The sequence below is a fragment of the Corvus brachyrhynchos genome, unplaced genomic scaffold, assembly GCF_000691975.1.
Source record: "Corvus brachyrhynchos isolate BGI_N302 unplaced genomic scaffold, ASM69197v1 scaffold202, whole genome shotgun sequence".
NCBI classification, from domain to species: Eukaryota; Metazoa; Chordata; class Aves; order Passeriformes; family Corvidae; genus Corvus; species Corvus brachyrhynchos.
In genome coordinates this window covers 3818660-3837701 of record NW_008238132.1, presented here as the reverse complement: position 1 = coordinate 3837701, position 19042 = coordinate 3818660, and the positions used below count along the sequence as shown (strand labels likewise).

General features: G+C 36.9%; 1 protein-coding gene across 1 annotated transcript in view; it reads left to right on the top strand.

The window, feature by feature from the left end:
* Positions 1–19042, top strand: part of VWA8 (von Willebrand factor A domain containing 8) — a 169152-nt gene that overhangs the window by 58361 nt on the left and 91749 nt on the right. Inside the window, exons 18-20 of the mRNA XM_008633141.2 lie at positions 542–648; positions 3223–3294; positions 13692–13768. Coding sequence (XP_008631363.2) covers positions 542–648; positions 3223–3294; positions 13692–13768 — 256 coding nt within the window. The remainder of the gene's footprint in view (positions 1–541; positions 649–3222; positions 3295–13691; positions 13769–19042) is intronic.

Below are 19042 nucleotides of genomic sequence, written 5' to 3'. Positions count from 1 at the left end.
AACTACACAGTGCTGAAAGGGAGAATCCACAGTGGCTCTGTGTGGTTGTGGTGGGGGTGGTACCACCCTTGGCTGAGCACCCACACAGCCACTTGTTACCTCGCCCCTGCACCTCACTCCACAGTGGGACAGGGGAAGACAACAGAAGGAAAGGAAGTGTGAAATCTTGTGGATTGAGGAAATGTAGCCTAACAGTATTGGTGATGTTCCAGTACTACAATGAGAGTGTGAAATTAAACCAAGGCAGTTGTCACAACTTCGGGTGTTTCTTATGGTACTTTTCCATAAGATCACTTTATCATCATTTATTGTAATACACTTCTTTACAGTTTTAAAGAGAATTCAAATTCATGGTAATGCAACCTTTTATAAATGGATACTCTTCTAAGTGTGCTCTTTTGTTAGATAGAAATCACTTACTGCAAACCACAGCCTTGTTAAAATTTGTAAATTGTTAGTTGCACATGTTGGGTATTGATTGCATGTCTGCTTAGAGCATGTTGTAAGAAATGCATTTGCTTGTTTCCTGAAAAACAACTAGGTGAAATAAACAATGGTATTCTGAAGATAGGGTCTGTGACCATGCCGATTTATAACTCAGCTGAGAAAATGAAAGTGCCAGATGTTTTATTTTATGAAAATGCACAAGTAAGTACAAATCTCTGACTTCTGAGTTACAAAACTTTGTTAAATGTGTACTAATGGGTATGCTCATATGTGTAGTAAATAATATACTAACTAAATTTTAAGGATATATTTCTGAAGTAGTTTCTTTAGTCTTAAATTTTTCTCATAGCATTTTGTGTCCTTTGGAATATTTTGCTACTGAAAGGCAACACTGATAGTGTGATCTTGTGAAATACTTTGCTTTTAGAGGACTGGTATGGGTTTTCCATACTTTCCTTTCTTAGTCATTTTTCATACCTCACTTACAATTTTGCCCCAGAAAGACTATCCTACATGGGTATCACCTCCTAAAGGTGGTGACAGGCCATGCAAGGGGAACAGATGACAGACTTCTTCATCTTCCCCTACTAACATTTCATGTGAAATTTTGTTGTGTTGCCATTTTGATAAAGCACATAATTTGTGTCTGTTGGAAATGAAATCCTGAGTTGTGCTAGCACTTAACACCTGCATTGCTTTTTCCACCTTCTTGCTTATAGCCTCAGAAAACTGTAGACAAAACTGTGTTCGGATTTTATTTAGGGAATCTCTGTTAAGAATGCTGCAGAGAATGACCTGCTCTTCTCTATCTGTCCTCGAATAGCTACAGTGCTAAGTGCTGAAGGAAACAGCAAGCAAATACCAGTCAGGATAGATGTTCCAATTTCTAAATGAATTCTGCTTTTATTTTCTGTATTGCTACTTTGGTCAGTCAAGTGTTGGAGTGATCATTTAAAAAAACCTGCTAGAGAATGAATTTGATTGGAGTTTAGTGCAGTGCTTCGTTACCTAAAAGCTACAGAAATAAACTGAAAATAGAGAAAAAGATACGTCCTCATCCCTTTGCAGTGCTGCACAGTGTAATGAAACACATCGATTTTTGCCTTTGTATGTTTGGTCTTGAAACAATTCACTTTACAGTGAAATTTAATATTGCCACAGAACGTTGCTGTTGATCCACAACAAGTGGCATAGGGATGGGAATATTTTTTTAGGTAATATGCCAAATGCCGTTTTCAGGCCAGGCGTTGGGGAACATGGATTGATAAAGGTGACACAATATGGATGTGTCTACTTACAAGTCTTTTGCGTAAATAGCTAATATTAAATGTCTGCATGCATCATAATACATTGCTAATCTAAGTCCTGGTGCAAAAAAAGAACCGTACCACAACACAAAAGAAGTATCAATACATAGTGCTCCTTGTGGGTAAGCTGCTTTGCAGGGGAACCATAATATACACATATTTGTTCAATTTAGGATAAAAAAAGTCATCAAAAGGATGCCTTAGCAATACAATTTTAAAATGTAATCAATATGTGTGGTAAACTGATTTCCTAGAATTTCTCCTGTATCTGGTCAAATTTATTCTCATCAGTTATAAATTGCTAGTGTATACACATGCCAAGAAATAGAATAATTTGGCTTGAAGTGCTCTCCTTAAATTGTGTATTGAGTATTCAGTAGTCTTTTGAAATGCCTGGTTAGGATTTCATGGTATTAAGCTGTGTTTACAAGAGTTTCTTTCCCCACCCTCAGCCTGTGTTCTAGAGAGATCTGGAAATTTAAAATATCCTTCACACAGAAAATGAGCATTTCTATGCTCAGAAATTATAGGCAAACTACTGATTTTTAATTTTTATTTTAATCAAGTACTAGAGATGAGATGATAATGTGTTTATTTAAAGACAATCATTCATTTCTCTAAGTAGGTTGACTGACCTACTTAAAGGTGACCTATTTTTACTAGATACAGTGGAGAAATAGACACGACTTTATTGTGGGTAAAGTAGTCTGCATTGCCACATTATCCTGAAATCCTTTCTATCCTTTTAAACAAATCATTTGTGAGAAGCAAGATAAGGTTAAATAATGTACTGTGTGTGTTACCTGTTAAGATATTGGATATATGTAAAAATATACCTCCAGCATTTTGGCTTCAATTAGTCACATATGAATTAATAATTAATAAAAATTAAATACTTAGGCAGATACTGCAGGACACATATAAACACTCTCAGACTTGAGCATGCATTTTCCTATCTTTGTTTTCCTTGAAAATAAAATTTGATTAGAATAGAAAAAGTGTATTTGTTATTAAGTTCAACCTGGTGTTTAATGTTTAATAAAATATAGGTGTATATTTAACATATCAACTGTCTTTTATTCTCTCTGTTTGGCTTCTGTGATGTTCTACCAGGATATTGCTGGAAAATTGGCGCAAACTAAAAAACGTTCTTACACTCTGGGTGACAAGCATTCAACTAGGCTAAAAGGAAACATACTAGAAGTGATTACAGAGAATTAAAAATATTTAGGGACATCAGGCACCCACAATCAGTTGAAGCAGAGGATGTAAATGTTTCATGTTTCTAGTCACTGGATAAATTGCCACTGCTATTATTGGCTGAGAGAATAAGTAGCTGTAAGTATAAAGCTCAGAAATGTTTGGCCCCAAATTCTTGAAGTTAAGTTCCTGTTGTACCACTGTCATTAGTGAATGCATAAACTTGAGAGCATAAAATCGAGTGAAAATTGTAATTTTGTTTCTCTAGCACATGATGGTGATGGAAGATATGCTCAAGGACTTTCTGCTGGGAGAACATCTTCTTTTAGTTGGCAACCAGGTGAGTTAAATATTTCTTGCAATGCGTGGAACAAACTCATTATTTAATAATTAAATTAAATCTCTTTTTTGCTTCTTTGAAATTGCATTCATTTCTACTACTGAGGTATTTGACCCATTTTTTAATTCCTAGTTCAACAGTGTCCAGGGGTTTTTATGGGTGCATATTTGTGGAAATGTAAATGCTGTAAATATTTTTTATATGGCTGTCAGAGTAAAACATCAAGACATTAATCACAGAATATTCTGAGTTGGAAGGAACCCACAAGGATTATCAAAGTACAACTCCTGGTCCTGCCCAGGACCATCCCCAAGAATCACACCCTGTGCCTGAGAGCGTTGACCAAATGCTTCTTAAACTCTGTTAGGCCTGAGCACTTCCCTGGGGAGCCTGTTCCAGTGCCCAAATACCCTCTGGATGAAAAACCTTTTTCTGATATCCAATCTAAACCTCCCCTGACACAGTAATAGTTATATGTAACATCATTACCATTAAAATCTTTGGTTAATGGTTTTGGTTATCCTTCTTGACTATGTATCAAACCACTCCTTTAAATCTCCAGGGGTAGGGAGGAGGTGTACACTTCAGTATTATCTGAATCTTATTGATAGCTAAATATTAGTTTTCTCTAAAAGAGTTACAGATTTGTATAGGTCTTTGGCTAGTATCTTTGCTGATCAATACTTTATTGGTGAGGTTGACTTTTCCCCCATAAAATAATCTTTTAGTTTAGCTGTCCCTTAGCAAGGAAGCAATAATTTTTTTGGCAGATGTTTCACTTTTTGTTTTGCAATAGTCTTTAGAAAATGTCTAACACAAAGCACTAATGATCTAACCAACATGGCAAGGAATATAAAATGCTAATTATTATTAATGTGCATATATTGAAGTATAGTCTCATCTGTTTAACTTCCTTGTTATCAACTTGAATTTAAAAAGATGGTGTATTTGAAACCTCTCTAGACTTTTGATGGATGATGCCAGCTTCTCCAAAAGGTTTAATCTATTCATAAATAGAAATTGATCTATTTCATAAATGAAACAAGATGTATTTATTTCATAAACAGTGCTGTTTATGCCTGCTGCCAAGCTGGTATTGAAAATGTTATATAGTACAGATTGCCTGCAGCACCTGCTCTCAAGGAATAGCAGGAGTGGGCTCAACCACAGGAAAACAGAGGCAGAGACAGAGTCCTTAATGACAACTTTTGCAGTCCCTCAGTGCCAAAGGAAGAATGTAGCAGGTCTGGGGACAACAGCACCCAAGTGCTCAGTGGCTGCCAGACAGGTCCATGGTGAATGAGGCAAGTCTGAAGTCAAGCTGGGAAGTCAAGTCAGCAGGTCCAGGCTGGGATCAGCAAGATAAAGGGCCACGCACAGCATCGCCACAGTGCTGGTTGGGAAGGGAACCAAGGAAAAGGGCCTGAGTGTAAATGCAGCTCCCAAGGCATGGGAAACGAAAACAACCCCAATGAGGCAGGAAAAACCATGTCAGAGCTGACTTTCAATACCAACAAACAAAACCCTAGGCATGGGGAAAGAATTTATGTAGCCCAGTGGTACAGTCAGAGCTCTGACACATGCCTCATTTGGCAGAAAAGTTTCAAAGACTATGCAAGTACCATTATTAGGATATAAGGTATTTTTCCAGCAGTTATATTCTCATCTCTAATAATTTAATGCATGTCACATTTTCTCCCATCTTTCGAGTCTCTAATTGAAGAGAGTATTAAAAGATTTGACTGGGTTGAAGTATTGGAACATACTGCTTTGATTCCAGACATCAGCTCGGCTGTACCATTAAGTTGGAAAATGAGTTGATTTGATGAGCTTTCTCTTTGGCAAATCAGTAATACAGGTTTTGTTTTTTAATTGCTGACATACTTCTGAGTGCTTCCAGATTTACTCTTTACGAATTTGTTCCACAGTTTTTATGTGTGACTAAGAAAAGGCCAATAGGCCTTTTCCTTTTGAAATACTGTTTTTAAGTTTGAAACACTGTATTTGCCATTCTGCAGTCTTTCATAACCACAGCAATCATTCTTGATTTCTCGGGAATGATCACTAACCATTCAGAAATTCCTTGGCTAATTCCTTAAATATATTATTGTCAATCTGTGCAGCTTGTGATGAATCATGTTCAAGTACTTTAAAAGCAACCATATTACATAAATTGTACTTTCATGCTGTATGTGCAGATACCTCCCCACTGAAGATATTAGACTTTTCATCCATTTTTTAAAAAGAAAATTATTTTAAAATAGGATTCTTTTTTATGTTCAGTTACTTTTATCAGTTCAGTCTGTTTAAGAAGCTGGGGTTTTGATTGCTTGTTACATAGATCAGTGTGTACCTGTGTTTCCCATTTGGAAGACACAGATAATGATTTTGAGGAGATACAAAGTACTGGTTTGAGTTCATTTCTGTTAAACTTCTTGTTAGTGAATGAATGAATCATGGAATTCAGTGTAATAACTAAAAATTCAAATGCTCTGAACCTGGGTATTTCAAAACATATGACTAACATCCCTTTGAATGCTTGTGTCATTTCCTAGATATTTAAATGAGTTTGCCTTAGGACATAATTTGGTCCTTCAAAATGATGACTGTGTGAGTATCTCCATTCAACTGGGATTTAATGTGCAAGCTTGACCTGCAGTCTTTCTTTTAGAGTCTGGATTTGGTTTTAGTTGGTTGACTAAATGTGGTTTTCCACCATTGCCTCTTTCATTTTCAGAATACATGTACACAGACAAAATTCCTGTTAGCTTAAGACCTCTGTCTTTTCAAAATCTGTAGATGTGCTTTCTTCTATATAGCTAAGAGCTGGCTGATGAGTCCTTTTACCAAGATTGTTTTCAAGATACAGACTTTGACAATTAGTATCAGTAAATTATAATTCAGTTATCTTGGTGGATGTTAAGGACTGGCTTTCTTAATGAAACCGAGGAGAGTTTGAAGACAAGTGTTAGATACCAGCAGATATTTTTAGAAGTGCTCAGCTTCTGAAGTAAACTACTTTACAACACTCCATTCGTGCTTGTTCCCTGGGGCTTATATGGCCCAGGATTTCACAGCATAAATGTTTTACATTTATGTTTTATGGCTTTGTCCGAATATTTGTTTACAGTGGTTGATGATTTACTTGGGGTGGTAACTGGAATGTGTTTCCATTTCATATACAAACAAACAGGTTTCTTTGAGTTCAGTGGATGGATACAATTTTTCAGCTATGAAATAGCTTTCCAGTAAAGGACATGCCAGTGCTTTAAATATGGTTTCTGATATTGCTTCCTGAATGAGCCTGTAGTCTGAGTATGAATGAGACTGTCTATGACAACCTGTAGTTTTGCAAAGCAGCTGCAAAGCAGCTTCTTCTTTGGCTGAGAGTGAGATGCTGCGTATTACTCACACCAGCAGGCAAAGAACAGGCAAGAGCCCCCACTTATTCCAAATGTTGCAGTGACTGTTTATGTACTCATTAAAGACAGTTCTTGCAGTGGCTTTGGAGCTTCATGAGACAGACTGGAGTAGTGATTCTTACTACCAAGGAGAATTTTTAGGCTGTGTTTTTGTGATATTTTTCCTGATGGACAATGTGCAGTTCATGGATTGGCCACTACTTGGTATCTTTTACTGTCTCCTTGGATTTTCTTTGGCAAATGCAAGAGGAACTATTAATAAATAGAATTTGTCTGTGTGGAAAACTTTTCACAGCCACTGTAAAAGTGGCTGAAATGGTTTTATTTTGTCTCACAATTTTAAGTGTTAAATATAACATTTCCCAGATTGTTTAATTTGGAAGTTATGTAAAGAGATGTGTTGGATGCTTTCACCTTTGTTAGTCATAGGTGAGGTCTTGGCAACAACAAGCTGTCTTTGAAGATACCAAACATAGTATTTATAGTTACGTTCGATCTGTGGCTTTCTGGATAGAGAAGGCTCACAACCATCTCACTTCTGAATTATTTTATTGCCTTGAAATTCTAAAAAACCCAACAGCATGCTAAGCAAAATTGAAGTTATTTTATTTGGCATCACTGTGTTGCCATGATTTATTGAGTGAGTTGTTCAGAAGTAGAATGAAGAATTCTATGAAGGTGCTAAATGTTGTGAATAATCTGAAAGAAACTCTGGAAGCACTTGTTAAAAGTGTTGATGTGAGCCAACAGTAAGTAGACTATCAGAAATTCATTAATTATGACTACTGTGTCCAGCGGAGGGCTATGAAGGTGATGAGTGAACTGAAGCATCTCTCTTATGAGGAAGGGTTGAGGGAGTGGGGCCTGTTTAGCTTGGAGAAGATCTTGTCAATGTATGCAAATACTTAAGGGTGGATGTCAAGACAATGGGGCCCAGTTCTTTTCACTGGTGCTCAGCAATAGGACAAGAGCAGAAGGCACAAAATGAAGCACAGGAAGTTCCATCTGAATATGAGGAGAAACTTCTGTACTGTGAAAGTGACAGGGCATTGGAACATGCTGCCCAGAGAGGCCATGGAGTCGCCTTCCCTGGAGATACTCAAAACCCTCCTGAAAGTGATCCTGTGCAACCTGCTGTAGGTGAATCTGCTTTGGCAGGGCAGTTGGACTAGATGGAGGTCCCTTCCAGCCCCAAACATTCTGTGATTAAAAGAACTTAGAAATGTAATGGCTTTCTGGTACGTTTGCTAATATATTTCCCTGATGGAAGAATGTGATTTCATGCTTTCTGCTGCCTTTCTTTAACTGAGAGATCAACTTACATGAATTCTTGGGCTTGCACTAGCAATTTATTTTATTTTTGAAGAATTTAGTAGGACAAATGATTGAGTTTTTCTTAAAGATATTTAAAATGACATGCTTGATTAGAGCTTTTCTTCTAATATAATATTTTTATTCCTAACTCATTGTGAAATTGAATTAAGTACAAACTGAGAGTGTAATAATATCGGTCATCAAAAAACTTGAAATAGCAAATTCTTGGCATTTCAACTTTTCTAGAAGTAAAGGTCTTGTTTTCCTGCTTAAACTCGTTTAAAAATAGGCAGTTTCCTCTGCAAGTCAAGAATGTACTATCCTAAACCAATTTTTTATTATTATTGTGAGCATGAAGAAACTGAGCTCCAAATGAGCTAAATTGGGCCAAATACTGCAATATTTCTTGTCTAGGGAATTAGGTATGACAGCTGTGGAAAACTCAGAAAATATTTCTCTTTGACTTGGTACAGTCGTGACAGTGTGTACACATAGGAGAATAGGCATGTTTTTTAAATGTGTCTTTGCTTACAGTATTGCTTTCTGCCTTTATACATTAAACTGAAGAACCAGAATTAAAAAAGAAACCATGAATTGATTTTTCTTTTGGATATTTCTTCTCACAGATTCTTTCCATCATAAACTTTTCATATGCTCCTCTCCATTGGACCACAGTTGTCTTATCTCACTGGAAGTATAAAGATTGTATTTAACCTGACAGGGCTCTGGGTTGAAGGGCTCTGGTTGTACTTAAAGTCAGAAAAAGGCATAAACTCTACAAGCTTATCTAGAACTACAGTCAGAGATGTATCCAAATCACTCCATTCATGATTCCTATCAGGGAATTAAGTTGATTTTTAGTATGAAATTTTCTTATTTTGCTGTCGCTATAATTTTTGTATGCCCCAGATGATAAACTCATAATAAAAAAAATGCAATACTAAACCACAGAACACTTACTGTTGTAACTGATAAATATGTAGATTGCAGCTGGGGCAAGATTTAAAATCACCACTGCTTTTGCACAACTATTTAGGTTTGTTGCTAACATTCAGGCACGGTAGCAATGATAGGATCAATTGCAGTGGTCGTCTGGTAGCAATGTCTAGTGTTTGCTGGTGGCACACCTTCTGCAGTTATTAAAATGCATTATTCACATGTGTTCCAAGCAGGGCTTCATAACACCTGGAGTGTGTGAAGTAATTCTGTGTAGGTACTGCTTGTTGCTTTGCTGATAACAGTACTTTTTTTTTAGAAAACCAGAGATACTTCCTCTGGTCTAAAAATTGCAGTCTCAGCCAAAATACATGCATTGCAAATGTCTTTGTTTGGCAGAAACAGGCAAGCTGTGGCCATGGAAGGTGGTTTGGTGCCAGACCCAGTGCTGGAAACTGTGCATTATCAAAAGTGTTCTCATTTTCTTTATTTTCATTGTTCAGCCAAAAGTTTCTGTGATAATGATAATGCAACACTTTCTATGAAGTTAGAAACGGAGGACTTTGACATGAGGGTTCTGTGTACTAAAATTTTTTGTTAAGTCAAATTTGTCTTTCATTCTCTAATAATGCAATTTTTAAATTAATTATAAAATTCAATTTCCTAAGGTGAAAAAGTGATAAACTGCTTTTTTACCAGTTTCAAAATTTGTTTCATTCTTTTGTAATGAAACAGGTGCTCTGCTCTGCACAACAGCTGTGCTCTCATATGGAGAAGGTGTGATTGCAGTGGTTTAGCTGAAGGGCAGTACTGAAGAACACAACATGGCAACCTGTTTAGCTGCTTCAAGCAAGGTCTGCAAATCATTTAGAAGAAAATAAAAATGAGGCAGCATGGTTTAGTTTGGGGTTTTTTTTGCTAAGAGGCAGACTGTTAATTTCAACAAGTTGGGTCCAGTTCCTTTGGACTATAACTTTATTGACTTTATTTGGGCTGTGCAGGGGATAAATTTGTCCCACTACTATCAGGTCTGCATCCTGAATTGCAAAATGCCTGCTGAGACTTGTAATAATCTTGTTTATATTTGAAACTGCAGTTTCTGCTAGGAGATTAGGTCATTTCATCCTTGGTATGAATGACTTACAATGTCAGTTAGAAGGATTTTTAACTAAGGGATTATTTTGACTTCTAATTGCATAATTTCTTGTTTGTTATTCATTAGTGCAGATATTTACTTCCCATTTTTCTATTTCAGTTGTCCCATATGTCTGGTGAAGTAAAAATTGTCTAATATTTGCTTTCTGAAGTATTTTTATTCCATTCAGCTGAAACACCAACACAGATGTTCTTTTCTCTCTAATTAACATATGTTTGTATTTCTCTTAAATTAAGTGACTGCAATAGTGTGTATATAAATAGCACGCAGCAAGTGTTAATGGCAAACTGGCTTGTCCTCTGAACGTTACCTTAGGCTGCAATAATTGCAAAATTATATGAAATTATGTTCTGAATCCAATCCACGTTCAACTCAGTCTTTTAGTATGTTCATATGAAAGGTAGTTCAGGTTATTCATGCTCAAATAGTTTACTGCTAGCTGTGTGGGTGTCCAAAAGGTCCAGCTTGATCCTTGGCAGTCATGGCGAAGGAGGGTGACTTTGTTGCTGTTTTTGTAATTTCTTGTTTCTGAGATGCCTGTAACTAGAGTTGGTTTGGAGGTTGTTTTTCCAAAATGTCTTAGCTTTTTCCACATTTCTTGTTTGCCTGAAGAAGACAAATACATGGATTCTTTATCTCATGGAGGTCAGGTGAATTTGGAACGAACCTGCTCTTCTTGGCCTTACACTAATGCATAGTACTTAAGGAACAAACTCATCCAAGCTCTTTTTTTTGCAGTTTCTTAGTGGTGCTAAAGAGCCTTCTGAATATCTTTGGTCTCTTCCTTCCCTTCTATTATATTGTGACTTCTCAGTGGAGTAGCTGAGACAAAGAGGAGTGGTAACTTGTCATCAAGTAGGAATGTAGAGGGATGGAATCAAAAAGCTTTGACGTGAACTTTGCTCCAGCTACTGTTGCCAGCCAAAGATTTTATGTGGTACACCACAACCTCTGTGAAGGCACACAATGTACCCTCTGAAGCAGTTCAGTCTAGAAGTTGGGCAATGTTAACTTGTTTGTAATAGCTAAAACCTGGTGGGAATGCCTTTTGGCTTTTAAATACTGCATGCACCTTTTAAAAAATGCATGATGTTCTGAAATTGAAGTATACTTAAAATTAAATAAAAGGAGATATGTGGAGAGTGTGGCAAGATGCACAGATAAAAATGAAGAAGGGGTGAGATGTGGTCATGGCACAGCTGCCATTGACTTCACTGGGTTACTTTGGTAATTGTGCTCTTTTCCTTCCTCCACAGTTGCCCTGCACCGTGCTTGTTCCTCTGAGGGTTCTCAGAAGTGAGGTGCTCTCCTCTTAATACACTTGATGATAACAAGAAATATGCAAAACCAGTTGTTTGCTCCTCTTTCTACTGGAATGGGAGAGGAAGAAAAATGCTAGCAGTGTTATTTTATAGTTGGGAAAATATTTTTTTTCAGGCAGAATTCTAAGAATCTATCATAAACATAAAAACCACATGCACTTTCAGTTAATGCACATGAAAGCCATATTTTTAAAATTACAGTAACCACTTTGTTTAATATTAAGTATGTTTTGCATTGATTCAATATGTTGATCTATTTCATCATCTTTGTACTTGCCACAGCTGGCTGGAGTCCCACTCTGCACTGAAACAGGATATGCAATCTGCTTGGGATGGGTACAGAAACTGTGTGCAGACATCTGCCCAGCCATCTTTAGCTCTCTTAGAAAAGGAAGCTGCTTTCAGCATGGGTGCTTTGTGTTTGACATTAGGAGTATTCCTGTTTATTCACCCATTTATGATTTAAGTATCTGACTGCAAGTAGCAGGAAACATACATGAATAAAACTGTCTGTGTGCACCACTAGGGGATTCTTAGCCTGTTTCTGGTTAATGTCTTTTAATGTCTTTGATAAAATTTCTGAACTTGCATATTTCCCCCCAAATGGGTATGTCCTGTAAGTTCCTGCAAGAACCTGTGAGCACAATTTCATCCCCCTTCACAACAGTAGAGAACTGTTTCAGGTGACAGTTTTCAGAAACTATTGGTGAAAAGTGTTAAGTGTGTTGCAGCTTCTTACTACACCTATGTAAAGCTGTAGATTCTTCTGAAGAGTCAGATGGAACAAGATTTGTGAGGAGGCGTGTGGCAGAGCACTAACAGAGTTGGCTCTTCTGTGTTAGAGTCAAGTCTACAGTAGAATGTAGGTAGTTCTATTTTTGTCTCCTCTGCAGTATTTTTTCCTCTGCTCTCATGGTGAGAACTCTGCTTCTGTGATTTCAACTATTATACATATGTGCCTGATTTTCCATTCTTACAAATGTAGTCAGAAGAGAGACTGTGGTCCCATTTTAAGAAGCTTAAACAGTTTGCAATTCTGCAGCTGGCAGTTACCATCACTCCGCTAGAACTTACAGTCATAAATGTCATAACTTGCAGCTCTGAAGGCTCCTCTTCTGATTCAGTGCCAAGTGAAACAGATTAGTGAATCTCAGATTGGTTTAGTCTAATCTCTTTAATCTTTCTTTGGGTTATATTTATCTTCTTTACACTGGTGTGAACTACTAGATGCATTCATGCAATCGGAGTGAGGATCTCAGCAGAGGGACTGGGTCTTGTTGAACAGCTTTTGGCTCGGCTATAACTGAGCTTTTCTTTCTGCTGTTTCTTTTCCTTTTTCTTTGCAACCTTTAGCACTCTCACTGGCATTCTGAACTTTCAGGTCTGCAGCCACATCCTTGCAGGAGGAATAAGAATTTCTGCATGTGACTGTCATCTTGGTCTGCATCTACGTTAGCATTTCAGACCCGATCTAGAATGTACTTTTGAAGGGAATCTCCTTACTGCAGTTTGATACATACTCATCTCTCTTAGGATGAGACTGAAGTGGAGTATGTTCTCCATCAGCCCACCTAATTCATGTTCTTTGATAACTTCTTCCCTGTGACCAGGTTAGACCTGGATTGATATACCAGTTCCCAAAATGCTTTTATAGGGCACCCCAGGGTGTTGGCAACACCTAATTCACTGTCATCATTTTGCACAGCTTGCTAGTGCAGACATCCTGCAATAGAGTTACAGATCAATTCTGTCTCCAGCTGAATTCTGATTCCATCTGCGTCTCTTTTGGTAACTTCAGTGGAATGGGATCAGCAACTATCACCAAGGCTGTGCCCAAATTCCGTGTGACAGTTCCAGGATGTTTCCTATGACCACCAAGAATTAACTTTTCCTCTTAAGTACAAGACAACTTCCTAGCATTGGCATTGCAATACCTTTGTGAAATAAAAAGGCTGGAAAAACTTGGGTTAGTTAAAGGATGCTCAGCATGTGTGACATAACTTTGGGGACACAGTCCTATTTCTGGTTATTTCTAGTAAGACAGGTAAGTATTTTGTGAATTATATAAAATAAAAAACATATAATCAATGTGTGTTCAGAATTTTCTGAAATAGATTGAAGTTGTATTTACCTATAAAGGTGTACGGAGAGTATTTTGACAGTTTTGGAAAGTTCGCTTTTCTGTCTTTATAACTTTTAAATATGTACATCTGTATTGTGTCTTAATATTGTATTTGTTTACTGCAGGGTGTTGGGAAAAACAAGGTTGTTGACAGATTCCTTCACCTTTTAAACAGACCCAGAGAGTATTTACAGCTGCATAGGTAAGAATGTGTTAGATTTCCGTACTTTGTGGTTTTAGTAAAACTTCTCATGTTATTAAAACTCATGTTTCTGAAGTTTAGTGTGTTCTTACTGTTTGAACAAAGACTCCCTGTTATGCTAAGTGGCACACAGACCACAGGAATGTGTCTGGAAGACGCAGTAAGCTGACAGGTTGAGGAGTGGGTACAAGAATGTGATGCAATCGCATCGATACATGAGGAAGTAGAAGTCAAAGTGTGCTGATGTTAAACTTTGTTCAAAAAACTAGTAATATTTTGCTGTCATTCTGGAGAGATTTCCCTAAGCATGAGGTATTGTGTGAGGGAAAAGTTGTTTGACTATATCACTCATCAGAAAAGAAACATTTTACATAGTAAAGGCTTTTTGGCTTTTTTCCTTTGGCACTTCTGCTCAGTGCATGTATTTCTTTCTCACCCATAAAAGTTTAGATTAGAAAATTACATCACAAGCTAAAAAACAGACTTCAAGACAATAAACCAACTGAAGACAATTCAAAAGCTGAAATAATAGGAAATCATCTGCCTACTTTTTATGACATGAACTTGAAACCAATAAACTGAAATAAGGAATAAATATGTCTAGAAGACTCATTTTCAGTTGAACTGAATCCCATTTCAGCTTCATTCCTAATCTTTATCTCTTTGTCTTCAATTTCCTAGCTTCATCACCATGTCTCTTTCCATAATCACTGTTTTGTAAATAGTGCTAATAAAAATGTTGATCTTTGGTATTTTGCCCATTAACAACATGGTGTCTGTAACACTTTCTCTCTCACTTTCTCACCCAGCTTTTTGTCTTCAAATGTCTTGTATTTGTATTCTTGATACCTGGATGACTCTATCTCATTACTTTTCTACTGCTGTTTTCCTTTTTTCTGCCTCTTCTATACTTCCATCACTTCTATGTGAAATACTGCTTTTGTGACCTCCTACTTTCAGCTTTGTGTTAACTTTCGTGCTTGCAGCAGCCACCCACTCTGTCTGGATAAAACACACTGTCATTTTTGCAATCTCAATTATGTCACAAAGTACTACAGTACTTCTGTCTTTCTGTGTGTTCTCCAGTGAGATGTGATGAAGCAGAACAGTGCTTTAATATGAATTCATATAGCTCAGTTGTATAAGCACCATGTTTGGGGTGTTCATGGGGCTGTAGAATGTACGAATTACAGCATGCTAGTTGATACATCACTAGGAAAAAAGTGTGCATTTATTGTCTTGCCAGTACAATGTTCCATAGTCTCTGTAAGGTACTAAGGGGTTTAGAGATAGGCAGAAGTAGAAAATGAAGCAGAAAATTATGAGCAATGCTATGCAGTTTTGCAAAAATAATTCGCAAATATAGAAAAATCAGAAATTTCTATTTCCTGGGTAGCATTTTGAAATATTGTGTGAAGAACTCAGTCTATATAATATTTTGGTTAAACTTTACAGGGTGTTTAAACAAGGATTACAGTATTGTTAGTGCACTCTTCTGGACTGCAAAACAAAGTAAGACCAAGTTTACAAAAAACCCAAACAGTTCTCTAGTAAGCTTTTACATACTTTGTAGGGGAAATTCAGTCACTAGCTTATGGCTTAGATGTACTTTATTAGAAAATATTCTAGAATGTGCACTACATCTTTGATAGCCCTGTGTGTTTCTTCAGATTTCCTAGCTAGCTACCATAAATACCTTTAAGCATGCCAAGGAAAATATTTCTAAATATACTGCTTTTAATGGTGCTTGTATACCTGAATTACAGATCTTGACAAATTGGTTAGGGTGAGGTTTTTTGTTGGTTTGGAGATTTTTTTACTGTATTGATGAAAGAGTATAAGGAGTTCTGCTGCTCTAACTCTACCTGTGTTCAATGACATTCAAGCAGGGAGTATTTACCTTAGTGGCAATAAACTTTTACCAGGAGTAATTTTAAAATCTCATATTTTATGTCTTGTACTTCAAGATGATGAGAGGAGATAAAAGACAGAAAATGGAGTGTGTTTTTCCTTAAACTTTCTTTCTGACATCTATATTTACTTGCTCTGCAACTGATTCACATGGGAAGGGTCAGCCTGACCTAAAGGTTTTGATTGCTTACGGAGGTTATAAATCCTTTCTCTTAACCTTTCATACCTCATCCATGCCTCATCCATACCATCAGCACCTTATTGGAAAGTTTTATATTCCTGAAGTTTGTAAGTCTTATAAATCATTTTGGTACCATAAAGCAGAATATCTTAATGGAAGGAAACTGCAATTAGATTCAGTAATGACAGAAATTAAGAAAAATGTGTGCTTAGAAATTATTCAAAATACTGGCTGGTTCCTCTTGTGTACTTCCTAATATTAGGAGCTGATCAGGAGTTGACCAGTTTTCTGATTGCATTAATTGTGGGGTTATGGAAACAGGTAATATGGCATAGGCTCAGCACAGCCTCTTCCTAGGACTGCACTTATGAAGAAGTTTGCTGCTTTTCTGTGTTAAGGAAGAACTTTCATCTGCCAGGTTTTCCCTGTCTCTTCTTTCCTACAAGAGTAAGTTTCAGCGGAGAAAACCTAAATTTTGTTTACCCTCCTGGTATGGTTGTCTCCATTTTGTTCACCCAGGACACTGTCTACATGTTACAGAATAAACAACAGCTTTACCTTGTCTAATATTAAAGAAATTCTAAGAGTTCTTTATAGAAATTAAACATGTGCTGTTTTTACAGCCAGTAACTAAGAAACTGTCTGTAAGAAAATTTGATGTTTTCCAAGTTAATGTAACAGAGTCAAGTATTTGTGTTGCTCCTAAATTAGTGAACTCATTATTTTATGAATCTTTCTGTTACTACTTTTACTATCTCTCCAATGAGTGATGTGGAAAGAAAAAACTAAAAGTTAAATTTGGTAGACTAAATTGGTATTTCATTAAATCAGGGAAATAATTTTCGTGGAAACTGATAATCATAGATTCATAGAATATCCTGAGTTGGAAGAGAACCACAAAGATCATCAAAGTCCAACTCCCAGCCCTGCACAGGACCATCCCCAGCAGTCACACCATCTGCCCAAGAGCTTTGTCAAAATTCTTTTGAGTTCAGTCACACTGTGACCACTTCCCTGGGGAGCATATTCCAGTGCCCAAACACCCTCTGGGTGAAGAACCTTTTCCTGATAGCCCATCTAAACCTCCCCTGACACAGCTTCAGGCCATTTCCTTGGGTCCTGTCACTGGGTACCACAAGGAAGGAGTTCAGTGCCTGCCCCTCTGCTTCCCCTCAAGAGGATATCTTGCTTTATCGTTCATTACTATATGTTTAAGTTTTATTAGATCTTGCTTTTTTTATTCCTCATAACAATATCTTGCTTTGAATTACAAAGTCTCTAAAACTAAGAAAATTCCACAGAAGGAAGAAAAAAAAGTAAAACTTTAGAGAAGACTCAGGCAAGAGCATACGCCCTGTTAAGACTGTAAAATTCTTCTTAGCACTGATGAGAGTAATAGATAAGTATAAAACTGTAAGCTCCCAGCTCTCCTACATAAAAATGTCAGAAGAGAGTATCATGGACTTTAAATTGTTGTCTTCTTTGATACGATCAAAGAAAGAAAAGACAAATTTTACTTCTCTTATCGTCAAATTAGTAACTAATTGCACACAAAGAATGGTTATGCTGGAGTAAGATGTTCTTTATTTGTCATTTAAACATTTAAGTTTGCATCTATTTAAAATTAAGTTTTTTAAGGCTGTTTTTTATATTTCAATTAGAATTATTTCTCCTCCTTGCAGTTACTATTTTTGTCTTGACTATATTACAGAACTACAGCATTTATCCTTTTGTTTTCAGTGCAAGCTTGATCTGTTGTTCCAGTTTGGGGATTTTGGAAGGAATTTTTGGTTTTGTTCAGGGTTTTTTTGGTTTTGTGGGGGTTCTGTGGTTTATTTTGATTGTGAAGAGACTTCTGTTAGAAAGTTTCCTAAAGCCTAGGTTCTGACTAGGAAGATGTAAACTTTAGTGGCACAATTTTTATGGTAGTTTCTGCTGGTATAAATAAGGTTCTAAATGTGTAGGCATATGGATTCATATATATACATCAAGTTTTTGGAGTCATACGTTGTTATCTCAGCATTCATCAAAATACACTACTACACTTTAATCAAAAGCATAAAAAAATGAAAAAATATTATGTGTAATTTATTCTGATATTCTAATTTAGGCAACTAAAAACAACTGGAAAAATACTGGGGAGAACACACAGTGTCACCTCAAGACCTGTGAAGGCTGCCACCTCTGTTCTGCTGGTGTTGGATTTGCTTTAAGTCACATAGATAAAAAGAGCTACTGGTAACATGAAATCTCTGAAATTATCATCTACCAGCATGAGTTGTGCTCCTAATTGCTCTGACAGCAAACAAAATCCTCTCTGTCTTGATAGTCCCTTTACAAAAAATCAATTGCAGAAAGAGCATCTGTGTTCTAAGAAACACGTTTGCTAGGTTCAGGAAGGCATGACATTCATTTTTCTGTGTCAAAACCTTTTCTTTTGGTATACATTGCACTCCTTGATTTTTTGAGATATTCAAAATCTGGACACTGGACACTATCTTGAGTACTTTGACTCTAGGTGACCCTGCTTTAGCAGGCGAGTTGGACTAGATGACCTCTGGAGGTGCCTTCCAACCTCAACCACTCTGATTCTGTGATTTAGCAACAATTTCTGCAAGGTAGCAGCTGGATGACCCCAGCTAGCTTTTGCTCTCGGGATGTCATAGTAATGTGTCTTCCAAAAAGAAAAAAGTTAAAATGAGTTTATCTTATCTTCATAAAATTATGTAATCCAGCAGTGGTTGTTGCATGTGGGGAGACCATTTGCACTGTCCTTAGCTGATGCTCAAATGTGTCAGTAGGAACGGTAGTTAAAGTTGTGGAAATTAGGAAACAGCTTCAGACTCAGCATTGTTTTCAGAAAACAGTGTGTAATGAGATTAAATTTGATAACTTCTAGATCATTTATTTATTTATTGTTATGATATGCATGTAAATAATGAGTGGTTGTTAAGCAGAAGTTTCTCAGATATGTTTCCAGCTTCATGCTGTGTTGGCCACAGATTAGCCAGAAAACAGAAAATTTGGAGCCCGCAATCTCCTCTGCAGACTATCACAGGCATTCCTCTATACAATTGAAAATGTCCAGGAATAAAGAGTACTGATCCTTTTCTGTGGAATTTGGGTACTCTTAGCTAGTGAGAGAACTGGATCCCTCCCCTGAGCTGCTACAGATGTGGCCA